Consider the following 14196-nt stretch of genomic DNA (forward strand, 5'->3'; position numbering starts at 1 on the left):
AGTCACATCCTGTGAAGTGACCCTACTATCGATAAAATCAATGAGCGTGCCCATTGGATAGTTCGCAGTCGAGGGTAAGTGGCTGTGTTCAAAGGGAGCCTAACTGATCTCTGGTCACCACAGTGAGTAAGTTTGACTTTAGCGTTCTACGGAAACTATGGTACGACCGACCTGAACACCCTATACTCATGGGGATCATATGAGTACGCCTTTTAAACTATCTAAAAAAATCATCAACATACAACCTTTCATTTTCCCTCGGAGAACTGTGAAGGTTGGGAGAAGGTTCTTGATATCATCCTACTAATCCACAATGGGATTCTTAAGTTGATGAACTGGAAAGTGTCTGACTGATCCTTCTCAGATCACAGTCGGATACGTTTTAGTCTAGATCTCGCCGCAGAGGTCTCCAAATCTTTCAAGACCCCCGGGCCATCGACTGGAGGAAGTTTGGTCAAGTTATTAAGAAAACTCTCCGGTGCCCAAATTGGTAAGATTGGCATGACAGACGGACTGGAGTCGAAGGTCGGGGCTTTGTAAAAGGTATTCGAAACTACCTTTAAAGTATCAGGCCTTACTAAATACAGCAAGAAGACTCTACCACCGTGATGGAATGAAAATTGGTCCAGTCTGAGGAAATTGACCAGGGAGATATTGAACATCTACTATAGGCACAAATATCGGCAATCATACAAGGACTGCCTGGAGAGGTAAACGTCGGCCATCAAGACTGTCAAGAGATGGCACCAGCGAATCTGTGAAACACAGTAAGATTCTGTCTAAGGAACATAAGAGCCCATCCTTTCTAAAAAAAGTTGTACTGTTCCTGGACGAAATCTTCTGATTAAACCCTAGAGCTACTGGTTCAGATGCACTTTTCCGCCACGAAGGAGAACTGTAAGTCAGAGGTTTGCTTGGGCGGCAGCCGTCCCAGCCTTGTGAGACTATCAAATCGGTAATAAACGAGAATAAAATCGGCTGGGATATAAACAGCTTCACTTCATATAAATCTCCGAACCCAGGTGGCATAATACCAGTCATGCTACTAGAGCTGCAAAAAGGGTTCTGCTGTGGATTGCCGAGATTCACCGGAGCTACATCTCTTTGGAATAGTAACCACAGTCTTGGAGACGCACGCAGGTGGTTTTCATATCGGCGGTGCAATGAGTCCGCGAAAAACTTTCGACCAAACGCCATCAAGCAAGCCTTGAATGCTTTTGGATTGGAGGTGTATCTTTCGCATTGGATTATACCCATGCTAAGAACCAGGATAATCCAGTCGAATCTGGAAGGTAGCTACTTGACCAGAGAGCAGAGGAAAGCAGGGTGTCGCCATCTGCCCGGTGCTCCGGTTGATAGTGATGAATTAAAGGAACAGAGTGAAGGTGGTAGCGACGACTTGGTGATATTGGTGTCAGGGATGTTTCCCTCCATTATGAGTGACATCATGAAAGCAGCCTTAGGAAAGGTATGCCTGTGGGCCGCAAGATGCGGACTCGGTATAAATTTAATCAAAACAGAACTGATGTTATTCACCACCAAATTCCAACTTCCGCGGTTGAATGAAGAAAGTTTGGTTTTTTTCTCCAATGTAAAGTATCTGGGTGTTATCCTGTATCCGAAACTAAATTGGAGATTGAACATAGAACTGCGGATTAAGAAGGTCTGTATAGCCTTTTAAGCCTGACGGTTCTCTGGATGTACACAACTGTGGTACGTCCCACCCTAACGTACGGCTCTATTGTATAACGGCACGCTCAAAGTCACCCGCTGGGTCATAGAAGAAAATGAGCAAACTGACGCACTGGCCAGACGGGATTCCGTTCTTGACAGCCTTTCGGTGGCTACAGTCTGTGGCTTGTGGATGACTGGCAAGGATGGAAGTTACTAGCAGTTACTTAGCAGCCGCGGACCTCAGACGGCGAAGACTCAAATGCATTCAAGGTTAGGGCGGTCTGCACGGGGCCTTGGTCTATAGGAAACCATGCCGCCATTCTCGGAATATCCTATAATCCGGATTACCGGCCAGCTGTAGAGAAGAGGAAGAAATCTTCAGGTACTCCTTTTGTGATTGCCCAGCTGTAGTTAGATTTAGGCTACGGACGCTAGGTAAACCATTCTTTGAGGGCCTCTGAGAGATCTCCAACTGCAGGATGGGAGAGCTGCTTTCCTTCATGCTGGCTGTGAAGATCTGAGCCGACTGGACCCTGCCCTTGCTCTTATAACAACAGTCATGGTGTTCAGAGTTTTTGGCATTACAACGGCGCACCACAGCGCTAATTGGGCTCTTCGGAGCGGCCTATCTACCTCATACAGCGGAACCCGTACCGCACACAAACTATCCCTTCAAGCGGTTGCTTATATCTGCATTACCGAAAACCAGTTGAGTACCCCCAAAAAGGGAGAAGCTAGGAAGTCATGCAGTGGAGCTAAGGTCAACATTGGCCTACGGCGAAGACCGCAGCCAAACAAAGGTCGTTGCTCAGAAGGCAACCAGCAAAAGGGACCAGCAAAAGTATGTCTGAGGGCAAGATATCAGACGTCAGGATGCAGAGAGGACTCAATTGTGTAGATTGCGTGACGGAGGACAGGCAAAAGGCTTAGGATCGTAGTCCCTAAATTGACAAGCTGGAAGGGAAAAAAGCTGTCGACATGTACTGAGAATGCTATACTTCCTAAAGCCGCAGCGTTAGAAACGAAGATTTATTTCTCAAAGAATACGCGGTCATTGAGGGTCTTCAGAGAAAGGAGAAAGGAGAGCAAAGAAAAATTCCTCACGATCAGGGCACATGACCGATCTCTGGAGGCAATCTAAAGCTCGAGGGAAGAGGGGCAGCGATATGCAGGAAAACACCATGCCGGAGGGAGAAGATGACACCAGCCAGCATCAAGATAACCCAGGTAAACCTCCCTTACACAAGAGCTGCACCTGCAGTGATTGCAGAGGCGATCTTCAAGGACAACATTGGAAAAGCGCTGGCTCAAGAACCCTGGGTGTACCGGGGGCAGATTCTGCGAGGAGGAGGCAGGCAAGTAATATGGTGGGTTTCTGGTGAAAAACGAAGGGCTTGCATCATTCCCCCCCCCCCCCCCCCCCCCCCCCCAAATAGTGACATTCAAAACGGGTGCCTTTCTTTGGAACATTTATGATCATCCTCTTCTTCTACTCTGCGCGAAAGGTCTCGGATTCCCAAAATTTCCCTACGGGTGGAAGCAGTAAATCTGCAGTAACTATAGGTGCAGCGATAAATAACTCTGCGTTGAGGCCGTGAATCCCAGCGTCTTCTGTTTGGAGGAGCAGTCCGTGTTCGCATGTTACGGTGACTAGCCATTTCATCCACAAAAAGAAGAACCCCATCGGATGATACGGTTAAGAACTTTGGTGAAGTATTCTTTCCACCTCTTCAGTTGCTCGTTATCGTGGATGAGAAGTCGATCGTTAACGTTCTTCACAGGACTATCGAAAGATTTGCCGATGTTCTCAGGCGGGTTACTCAGTGTATCTGCCATCTGGTCAGCAAGATCGCTCTATCATTGTCGTGCGGAAGCTGGATCATACAAGTGGCTGAACTCCAACTTGGAGCATCGCAGCTTTCCAACCCTGCGATTAGTGACAGACACAACATGCAGGCGAATGTTAGCGACCATTAGACGTCAGCGCTTCTCGCACATCCCGGTGATAATTCCTAAATCTGGTCAATCCGGCTTCATGCGGTGTCGGTCAGTTTAAATTCAAATTACTAGCAGAAAAGGGATATGATATGCTCTGCACTCGAACAATGTGCCACCCATGACGAGTTGTAGTGCAAGCGGCAGAAATTTACAAATGTCTCATCATTATCGTTACGATCACCAAGACCGTGCTTCTTTATCACATGTACGAGCAAGGAGTTGTTAAGGCGTATCTTGGCACCCAGTTCACTCACGTAGTCAATTACGTGTGTGTAAGTGCTCCACTATTCGAAAGTCTCCGTTGGTATATAGCTCTGTACAATTATTGTGATGCTTCTTAATAACTCACAGAGGATTTTTTATGTCGCAAGAAACATTTTAGAGGGCTGCAGTCCAATCAACTGAGAAGAGATTCTTATTTAGAGCTGGGAAATTGGCTCTTATTTTTGCAAACCGCTTAGAATGCAGCGTCCAGTGTGCTGCTTGTCTTCTTCTATTGTGATCGAGTTGCTATTGTCTTTGCCGGAGCTCACCAAGAAAGGAATTTATGAAGTCGTTAGAAATCAAACTGTAATCTCCTAAGATAAAAGCAATTCAGATACAATCTTAAATTGAAAATAAAACTCTTCGAAGTTTCAGCAAATGGTTTTATTATGTTTTTAACTTTGTACTGGGCGACGGTTGCTAAACGAATTTATTACAAAAGTTAAACTCATTTCCAATGGGAATGCATATTACAAATTGTTAGTAACAACCAAACATCTGATTATTTTGGAAACGAAAAGATAAGAATAAAGTCAAGATTAATTTCCAGACACTACTAACTTAATCCTACACATAAATAAAACTAGATAAATTACAACTGCCTTTACTTTCAAGTTTCCTGAGTTTCTCCCGAGTCTGCAATATCCTCACTGCTGCCGTCCTGTCTCTGTCCTACCATTCCGACTTCTTCATAACATTCTTTGTGGATAGCCATGTGATTTACTAATGCTTTCATTTGAGAAAATGTTTCCCCGCAAACACGGCACGTGCATTTCTTCTCCCCCGAATGCTGATGAGCGTAATGTAGCTGTAATGCGCTCCTACGGTTGCAGACTTTGCTGCAAATCTCGCATTTGAATAGTTTTTCACCAGTGTGAACAGACAAATGGCGTTTCAACTGCTCTCCACCGGCAAATGCTTTTCCACAAGTCTGAAAAAAAAGGAGAATTGGATTGAGTTAATAATTTTCTTAAAGGTTTCTTCAGGATGTGTTTCATAGCTTCAGTGCTCTAAGATCATTCAAAGTTTGTTGATAACTTACTTCGCATACATAGGGCTTTTCGCCTGTATGTCGCCGACGGTGTGTTATGAGATTGCTTGAGAAACGGAACGAACTTCCGCATATATCGCACTTATGAGGCTTTTCGCCGGTATGAGTTAGCATATGTTTCTGAAAATGTAACCAGGAAAAGTTTTAAAACTATTTTCATGAAAGGTATTACGTATGCAACAACTGTGGCCTTACATTGAGCGCCAACTCTATTACGGTGAGATTCCAGCGTGGCATCACTTTGGCACCAACACAGTCACAAAGGCTGTCAACCAAAGAAAACTCTCTTAACAGATTTGCCAGTCGTGAACACCGAATGCGCGAGGTGATATTTAAAACCGGACGTCACGTGCTGGAACTAACCAACAACAAGCGGTTCAGTGAGATGATGGCGGGATTCTTGGTTCTCCAGTATTATTTCTCTGTCAGGACACAGATTTTGTCATGTGCCTTGACTCAAGAGTCAATAAAACTAAACCCACCCGGGGTGAACTACTCTAATAGAGACGTGAAGTCTTGAGGCGCATTGATACCAACGAAAATTTAAATTCCAAAGGTGATAAACTGCCAAACGGCCTAATAAGGGAGGGCTTAATCAAAAAAACCTAACGCGCACGAGATAGACGGGGAAGGATCAGCTCTGAGCCGATCCTGACATATACGTGGCCCCTTCATGATGAGTAAAGGCAGACGGCGGCCACTCGTTGCGTAGATGTGAGAATCGGCTCAGGGCTGATCCTTCCCCGTCCATCTGGTGCGTGTTAGGTTTGTGACTTAGCCCCCTCCCTTTTTAGGCCGTTTGGCAGTGTAGCTCCTTTGGTATTGAAATTTTCGGTGTTATCAATCTATTAGAGTAGTTTACCCGGGTGGGTTTAGTTAGGTTGAATCCTGAGTCAAGGCACATGACAAAATCTATTTCTCCTGGCAGGAAGATAATATTGGAGAACCAAGAATCCCGGGCTGCTAGCATTCGGGTTAGCTTCAGCACGTTATATATATTACCTCGCACAGTCGGTGTTCAGAACTGGCAAACCTGTTAGAGGAGTTTGGTTGGTTGACAGCCTTGGTGACTGTGTTGGTGCCAAAGTGACGCCACGCTGGGCTCTCACCGTAACTAAGGGCAACTGTAAAATACAAACCTTGTATCCTGATTTTTGGGTCATTCCTTTCCCGCAAATCTTGCACTGGAACGGTTTCTCGCCTGTGTGGTTAAGCATATGGGACCGTAACGATCCTGCTTGTCGATACACTTTGCCGCAGATTTCGCATTTGTTTGGATTGTTTTCATCATGCGTTGTCATATGGCCTTCATACGCGTTGCGAGTTTTGAATCCTTCTCCACATTCACTGCACAGATACGGCGTCTTGTCCGAGTGCAACTGCATGTGGTATTTATACGAGCTATGATTGCTCAGTATTTTTTCACATTCGTTGCATTTGAACGGTGGACCTGGAACCCGTTGTGCACGTTTTCGCGGTACTCGCATCTCAAATTGCTTCTGGTTGATTTCTGCTATTTCGACAGTGTAGGACGATTCCGGCGACGTGTTGTATTCCCTTTCATTTGTGCCACTGTCCTCGGCTATTTCGATCTGCTCGTACTGACCGCATTCAATAGTTTCCTCCTCGCATGCAACGTTCGATTCACATGCATCATTATCATGCTTTAACTCCATGCATTCATATTGGATTTGGTCACCGCATTCTTCTACGATGCTGTCGGATTCCGCTTCATCGTAGAAGTATAGGGTACTGACCACTTCATCTTCGTCGGGTTGTTTGATTTTGATTCGATCCCGTAAAACGGAATCTGAGTTTGTGCATGTTCGTCGAAACATATATGCTTTGCTGAGCGACAGGACACATTTATTGCAAATATGCTGTGGAAGCTGATCATCTTGGTTGATCTGTGAATCGGGAAGAACAGTGGGTTAGTGGCATTCTGCGAATAAAGGTCTGAGGTGTACTGCAATAGTAAAAATTTCGGTACTACTTAGAGTATAACTTCAATTAGTGCGAACCAGCTAAGGTCAACAGCAATACTATGGTGTTTGAGGTGTGCTCAGTTGGATGACTGTGCAATGGCTGAGCTAATGGATCGTCAGCTTCAGATCTCGTCGCTCTGAATTCGATTCCCGCTTCGTTTTTGTTTCATTGTCGTAGGCTTATCACTTGCGCGACATTATGTGTGATGATAATGAAACAGAAGCACAGGCTCCATGAAAAATGAAAAACTAAACAAAAAACAATAAGAAGAATGAGGGTGAGTGGTTGTGATTTGTCTTGTAGATATGACCTCAATGGGAATTTCTGTTTTCAGTTCGCCCACTGCTGTGTGAGGCTTGTTATTTGCGCAGTTTTCAGATAATGAAACTGAAGCCTTCGAAGTAATTAGAAAAATCAACAAATGAAAGTTATGTGTGCGAATGAATACAAATCAATTAATTGGAGAACGCTGTGAGGTAGTACCATGATAAAACTTACAAAGTCTGTAATGCAATTCAACGGAACGGAAATGGAATTCACAAAATCCCCGGATGCGAGCAGTATTCAAAATGGAACCTCACACCTAGTGCAGCTAAAATAAAGTTCACAAGGCTACCCATACGTACCTCGAGCGCGGTGCACTCGACCAGCATATCAGATAGCGTCGTGATTTCCCCGCAAACTTTGCCTTCGCGGAAAAGTGAACGCAGTTCATCCGTTTCCGCTAGGCATGTTCGACAAACGGAATCGATTCGGAAATCCGACATTTTTCATAAGTTCGACTGCAATTTAGGTAAACGGTTGGAAATTCTTAGTTTGTTCACAATAAAACGCGAATTGTTGAGGAAATCTTTAGCAGGTCCCGAGTTGTCACATTGACAGCTATCGTTTCAAGGCGCAATAAAAGACACGGCATAATTTAGTCTGCCCGACTGATGTGAATGCAATTTCACGCACACAAATACATGGCTTCGAGCTTCCCTCACACTATTGAACTAACCAGCTGATTGCCAAGTTCTCACGCGGTCCTCGGCATCTATTTTGTTTGTTTGATTCGGCAGTTAAAAGGTCTTCGTAAACAAAAAAGTGCAGGATGGATTTGCTTGGTTCAATATTGGATTCTATGGAAAAGCCGCCACCGGTTAACACCAAAGAGAAGGAGATGCTGAAAAGTAATTTGAAAATGGAAAATTTGTGGCGTACGTGACTCATTTGACATTTAATGGACTCGTTCCCTTCACAGAACAGAAAGAATTGGCGGAGAAGATGCGGGCGCAAGAAAAGGCTGAATTGAGTCGTTTCAGGAAATATGTTGAAGACCGCGTCGACAGATTCTCAAAGGATGACCGAAAATATATCGAATTCGAGACAATGGATAAAATTTATCGAGGTATTATGTGAGTATTTTTCCATCAGCCGATTGGATATAAATAGAGGCTGCATGGCAGACGTCATGATTTCGTTGCGAATATAATCTTTATTACGAAGTGACATGCGATTCTTTGTTGTCCAATGGATACGTTAAAGAGAATACTATTCTTATCTGCAGAATTTGGGTGGCAGAAATTATTCGGCTTAAATATTGTTGGCATGGAACTGGACGGGTTGGCAAGTTCAAAAATCAATGTCCTCCCCTTTCCCCGGAGGGTGTTTATCTTATTAGAGGCAAAGCAGTGATATTACCCATTTCTTATTTTTTCTTCATCTTTTTCAAAGACGCGAAAGACCAAATCGGTCATTGGCTTCCAGCCATCTCGATCCTTCTAAGTTTCTGCAGCTTTTCACTGGCCTCGTCTACTGAGTCCTCCCACCGTTTGTGTGGCTTGCCCACTGGGCGGTGTCCTTTGGGTGTGCCTTTGAATGTCCTATTAGGTATGTGCTTGTCGTCCATCCGTTCTACGGACGGCTCACCGCAATTTTTGTAGCTTCCACTTCGCCCTGGTTGGAAAGTCCGCAGCAAAGTTTCTCATGAACTTCAGCTTGCGTGTGGCATAGTCGGTGGAAATGTCCAGGTTTCCCGAGGTATTTCGTCTGGAATGTTACTGTGGCGGAAGGATTTCGCTGCCTAGCATCCGAACTCATGTAGTCTGACTGCACTGCAAGCTACAACGTATTTAATGTGGAGGTCTAGGGAGAGGAGATGCAGGAGTACATTGAGAACATCTGCCGGGCAGAACTGCGTAGCTTCAGTAGCGCCTGCACACGCGATTCTTTGAATCCTATTATCCTATCCTTTGAGGTAGGCATGCTGGGACTTAGAGAAAGGCGTTCTCTCCATAATCGCTCTTAAGTGGATGTCCAGGACGCGCTCTAGGGTCTTCAGCACGGAAGGGGTGAGGCTGATGGATCGAAAGTCCTTCGCAGACTCATGGCCGCGACTGTCCGCTTTCGGTATGAAAACCACTCTTGCGTGTCTCTAGGACTGTGGTACGTATCCTAAAAAGATACAGCTCAGGTAAATCTCAACAAGCCAAAGCGCAACCCTTTCCTTCTGCTTCTGTAGCATGACTGGCATCATGCAATCTGGGTCCCGAGATTTATGCGGGGAGAAGCTGTTTATAGCCCAGCCGATCTTATCCTCGGTAATTACGATTTGATAGTCTCGCGCAGCTGGGGTGGGCGCAAATCCTCCAAGCAAGGCTCTGACTCACAGTCCTCCTCGCTGGCGAGAAAGTTCATCCGAACCAGCAGCTCCAAGGATTCACCAGAAGACTCCGTTCAGGAGCCTTCTGACTTTTTAAGAAAATATGGGTTCTTATGTTCCTTGGACGGGATATTACTGAGTCTCGCGGATTCGCCAGCGCTCTTGATGTTCTGATAATAGGCGATTTGTACTTCTTCAGGCAGTCCTCGTATGGCTGCCAGTTTTTTGCCGTAGCAGATGTTGAAGATTCCCCTGTTCAGTTGCTGCTGAAATTTTCAACGATCTCAAAGTTGTAGTCTTCTATCTTTATTGTTCTCATTTTGCAGATTGTACGGCTCGGGCCGTTTTCCCATGATGCTGATATCGTCAGCATAGGCCAGTAGTTGAGTGCTCTCGCATTCACCTCAGCATCTCATTGTCTTGGACCGTTGTCAATATCGAAAGGTCACGAGAGTGATTCTGCTGCTTTTATCTGGCCTCACACATTGGTCAGGGTCAGCCTAGTCAGTTTTACCAATTTCGTCGGAATATCAAATTCTCTCATGGCTTTATACAGTTTTACCCTGGATATGATATCATAGGTGGTCTTCCAACAGTTTTCCCATCGCTTCCATCGACAGAAAATTTTATCTGTTGCTGATTTATAATTGCCGCACTGCGTGATATCTCCCTTTTTACGTATGGGGCAGATAATGCCTCGTTGCCAGTCATCAGGCATTGATTCGCTGTCCCACACCTTGAGTATAAGTTAATGAACTGCCTGGTGTAATTGGTCGCCTCCATATTTAACCAATTCGGATGTAATTCCCTCGGCTCCTGGCTACTTATGATTTTTAAGTCGGTGGATTGTACGAACTGTTTCTTCCATGCTTCATGGTGGCAGCATTTGTCCGTCGTCTTCAGTTGGTGGAATCTCCAACTCGCCGATATTTTGGTTGCTGAGCAGTTCGTTAAAGTACTCAACCCATTGCTCAAATATGCCCATTCTGTCGGCAAGATGAGAATCAAGGTGTATAAGGCTTCACCCTGCTAACTTTTTGGTAAAACTTCCGCGCTTGGTGCGGTTGCTCCCTGCACTTTTTGAGTTCACAGACTATTATTTCAAACCTTTAGACATAATTTACAGGGATGGAAGGTTTTAAGAAGAGCGTGATCTTAAGGTTTCGGATGAAGGTCTTAGCATTTACGGCATTGTCAAGGAGCACACGTATTCTCGCAAACCTAATTTGCTCATCTTTAATACCGTAGATCGCAATATTTTTCACTAGTTAAAAAAAAATATTCGCAATTAAAACTCTGATTCAGTTTCATTATTATCACACTCAAAGCTGTTCAAGTGATACGCCTACAGTAGCAGGACAAGACAAAGACGAAAAAAATATCCATTATAAATCGGGATTCGAACTGGCAATGAAATTGAGAGGATTTTTTTTTTGGGAGTAGGGTAGGTGATTGCGTTTAGGCACAGAGTGTTGGACTCCCGCAACAGCGCAATAATGCTGGCGGACTACCAGCTAAACACCTCCCTGTCATCAGAGAACTAGCCTGGAACCGTTTGACACATTACTTCGGGCTAGCCCTCCCCCTCTCCCGGCTTTGGGAGCCTTCAAGTCAAGGAATTCCTTTCACCAACGGGAGGGGAGGAAGGGAGTTGTTGTTAGTTCAGGGAACCCCTTACCGTCCGATCCCTCCGCCGGTCGAGTTCAATCTTCTTCGTAATAAGAAGAGCCCGAACATAATGCGCAATACGATTCCAGCTGCCAGCGCACTTCAGCGTCTCTCTGATAATGTTGTCTGGGGAGAGCTCCCCTGCGTCTGCATACAGCTGCTGGCGGAGGCCGTCCCACCTCTCGCAAGAGAAAAAGGTGTGTTCAGCGTCACCCGCCACTCCATTGCAGAACACACAATCAGGAGATCGCGCCTTCCCAATCCTGTGCAGGTAAGATTGCAGACCTCCATGCCCACTTAGAAGTTGGGTAACGAAGTAATCAATCTCACCGTGCGTTCTGTTCAGCCATGGGTCTAATTTGTCGATGAGCCGCGCAGTCCACTTGCCCCTTGGCTCATTTTGCGAAGAAAGTTGCCACTCGCTAAGGGTGCGTTGACGTTCTTCACGCGCAACCACTTCTCTTAAGTTGTCGCCCTTACGGCGATAGATAGCTTTGCGCTCCTTGGCAAGGAGCGCAACGGGTATCGCTCCCGCAATTACCATCACAGCCGATTCGGAGACGGTGCGATAAGCAGACGCCACTCGCAAAGCTCCCGCTTCTGAACTTGAGCGAGGCGTTTACGATGCACCTCCTTGTCAAGGGCATCAGCCCATGCCTCCGCACCATAGAGAAGAACGGACTCCGTTGCTCCCATGAAGAGACGTCTCCTAGTTGATATAGGGCCCCCGACATTCGCCATTAGCCGACTCAAGGCCGCGACTTCAGCTGCAATTGAGAGGATGGCCCCCTTCTGATTTAACCATCGCACTGTCTTACCTTGTAAGATCAAAATATTAATTCAGTTTTTAGCTAAAGAAATCCTATCTATCAGACTGAGAATTTAGTTCAACTGCTAAGGCCCCATGATCGGTGTAAGAGCAAATTTCATCATTGTAAAGACGGTGTAAGGGATAATGTCATGATATATCGAAGCCCTTCAATCAGCATAACATATCACAGAGAATTTTGCCGACAACGAGGTGGAATAGTAGACAGAATGTAGCCCTGGCGGTCTCCGCTTTGCAATTTAATTTTCTTCTCAATAGGATTTCATTGATAATAAATTACTAGTTTCTCCGCATCTCTTGCACACGCTCCCTGCTCTAGAACAAAATCCCACCTGTTCTCTGTCGATCAAGTTTTCGAGGTCTTTCTTGATTTGTTTCAGGATTATCTTAGCTACAATATTGCTAATAGCTGGGAACATACAAAGAACCCTTCATGCCCAAGACGGGCGCCTTTCCTGCCAACGATGCCCCCAAAAACCTCATTGTATGAGAGGCCACATTGCCAAAGGAAAACGACAACATGTCGTCGATGGGCATGTGTGGTTGACGGGGGTTATATACGGCAACGTAATCATTGTTATTTGTAGCAGCTTTTGCTTCTCTGGTCAACACAATGGTGGACTTCATTTTGTCAACGCGCACAGTACATTAGCTGCGTTCGGGCACTCACGGTGTGCACGGGCGCCGAGGGCGATCAAAGTCGTTTCATTTGGTAGCGAGCGAAACGGGCTTGAGGGCTTTGCGAGCGTTGAACTGTCAAAACGGAATTTTGAGGAGGTAATTATTTAGGAAATACATTTGTACCTATTTTGTATCATGTAATTTAATGGTAAAGTCTGTTGGTTCCTCAGCAAAATTGTTAACGTGTATGTTACTATTATCGCAGCAATCTCCACCTTTGGGTATCGAAAAGAATTAACTCCGGTTTGATATTTCGTCTCAATGTTTTTGAACTAACGGCAAACCAGCTTCTTATGTTCATCATTCTGTTTTCACATTGTCGTGGTGGACCAAGTTTGGTAATATCCTTTTGCGTACAACTGAGGACGAGTTGAGCAGAACATTACTTTTTTGGTGTCCAAGCTTTTTACAAGCAACATGTGGAGCCATTGCGTGCGTTTTTCTCCTACCTTTACCGAAGGGGGGCCAAATATTAATGGAAGGAAAAGTGGCAGCTGTTGTGCACTTTCTTGGTATGCAAGAAATGATGGAGTGTATCACTGAGTGTAATAACCACTCCATAAATGCAGGGTTTTCAATATTAAATTTTGAGTTCTAACTGCTTGAGAATGAGAAACACCCTCGAATTACGAATCAGAATTAATTAATGATCGATTACTTTCTCCAGACACGAAGTTGCTGAAGTAGCAAAGTTGGTTGCTATGAGTTTTGGCCGGGAAGGTGTTGACCGGTACACGATAATCTATAAAAAAGAGCATTTGCCGTCGGAGGATGAAATTGCCGCTAGACGATTAGGCGAAGAATGGAATGCAGAAAAAGCAGAAGAATATGCAAAAAAGGTACTGGGTATCACCCCTTTTTTGCCGAATTATAATTTTTTAATCATTTGTTAGCGTGAAGAACAAAAGCAAAAAGTTACCACTGAGAAGGAGCAGGAATCCACGTCTACCTCCGAAGTAGTACCAAACTCTAATTATAAGGATAAATACGCACATCTTATAGGACAAGAAGCGGCGCTTGAGGCGGCTCGTAAAACCGAATCAAACAAGAACTACGGAATAGGTATACGGTTTTCATTTCCTAGGGAATATTCTATATTTGTTTCCATTATGATTTTAGTGCCGAGTAAGAACAAAAAAGATCTCAGGTCGATTGAACAAACGATGGCGGATATACAGGCAAGGAAACGTTTGAAAACTCAACAAGACGCTTAATGTTCCTACATCAGCTTTACAATTCTCAGTTCATATCAAAATACATAAATGTTGTAAATATGAGCGCAAGTCATTCATGTTTTTTTTTAGTTTGAGAGAAATATAATTAAGTTTAATTATACGACGAAAAATTGCATTTTTAATCATATATTCGGTGAACCTAAAAATAGATTTGTGTTTGAAATTA

General features: G+C 44.7%; 3 protein-coding genes across 3 annotated transcripts; 2 read left to right on the top strand and 1 right to left on the bottom strand.

The window, feature by feature from the left end:
- Positions 1 to 4313: 4313 nt before the first annotated feature.
- Positions 4314 to 7858, bottom strand: LOC119653734 (zinc finger protein 267-like). The gene is made up of 4 exons (XM_038058656.1): positions 7600 to 7858; positions 6127 to 6894; positions 4979 to 5107; positions 4314 to 4867 (listed from the first exon to the last, which is right to left on the bottom strand). The coding sequence occupies exons 1-4, from the start codon at positions 7738 to 7740 to the stop codon at positions 4547 to 4549; spliced, it is 1359 nt and encodes a 452-aa protein (XP_037914584.1). The 5' UTR covers positions 7741 to 7858; the 3' UTR covers positions 4314 to 4546.
- An 82-nt stretch (positions 7859 to 7940) lies between these two features.
- Positions 7941 to 14140, top strand: LOC119653735 (sperm-associated antigen 7 homolog). The gene is made up of 5 exons (XM_038058657.1): positions 7941 to 8145; positions 8217 to 8370; positions 13463 to 13634; positions 13689 to 13857; positions 13915 to 14140. Exons 1-5 carry the CDS (start codon positions 8067 to 8069, stop codon positions 14007 to 14009), a joined length of 669 nt encoding a protein of 222 aa, XP_037914585.1. The 5' UTR covers positions 7941 to 8066; the 3' UTR covers positions 14010 to 14140.
- On the top strand, positions 11960 to 13449 carry LOC119653736. Its single transcript, XM_038058658.1, has 2 exons — positions 11960 to 12891; positions 13001 to 13449. Exons 1-2 carry the CDS (start codon positions 12601 to 12603, stop codon positions 13031 to 13033), a joined length of 324 nt encoding a protein of 107 aa, XP_037914586.1. The 5' UTR covers positions 11960 to 12600; the 3' UTR covers positions 13034 to 13449.
- Positions 14141 to 14196: the final 56 nt, after the last annotated feature.

The sequence above is a fragment of the Hermetia illucens genome, chromosome 4 (genome assembly GCF_905115235.1).
Source record: "Hermetia illucens chromosome 4, iHerIll2.2.curated.20191125, whole genome shotgun sequence".
NCBI classification, from domain to species: Eukaryota; Metazoa; Arthropoda; class Insecta; order Diptera; family Stratiomyidae; genus Hermetia; species Hermetia illucens.

Bases quoted from the DNA above. Each gene is read 5' to 3' on its own strand.
- LOC119653735 (XM_038058657.1), top strand. From the start codon at position 8,067: ATGGATTTGCTTGGTTCAATATTGGATTCTATGGAAAAGCCGCCACCG. The intron at 13,635-13,688 runs GTACTGGGTATC...ATCATTTGTTAG, and splicing joins CAGAAGAATATGCAAAAAAG to CGTGAAGAACAAAAGCAAAA. The intron at 13,858-13,914 runs GTATACGGTTTT...TTATGATTTTAG, and splicing joins AAACAAGAACTACGGAATAG to TGCCGAGTAAGAACAAAAAA.
- LOC119653734 (XM_038058656.1), bottom strand. From the start codon at position 7,740: ATGTCGGATTTCCGAATCGATTCCGTTTGTCGAACATGCCTAGCGGAA. The intron at 5,108-6,126 runs GTTTGTATTTTA...TTACATTTTCAG, and splicing joins CCCAAAAATCAGGATACAAG to AAACATATGCTAACTCATAC. The intron at 4,868-4,978 runs GTAAGTTATCAA...CTTTTTTTTCAG, and splicing joins AAAAGCCCTATGTATGCGAA to ACTTGTGGAAAAGCATTTGC.
- LOC119653736 (XM_038058658.1), top strand. From the start codon at position 12,601: ATGAGAGGCCACATTGCCAAAGGAAAACGACAACATGTCGTCGATGGG. The intron at 12,892-13,000 runs GTAATTATTTAG...CTATTATCGCAG, and splicing joins CAAAACGGAATTTTGAGGAG to CAATCTCCACCTTTGGGTAT.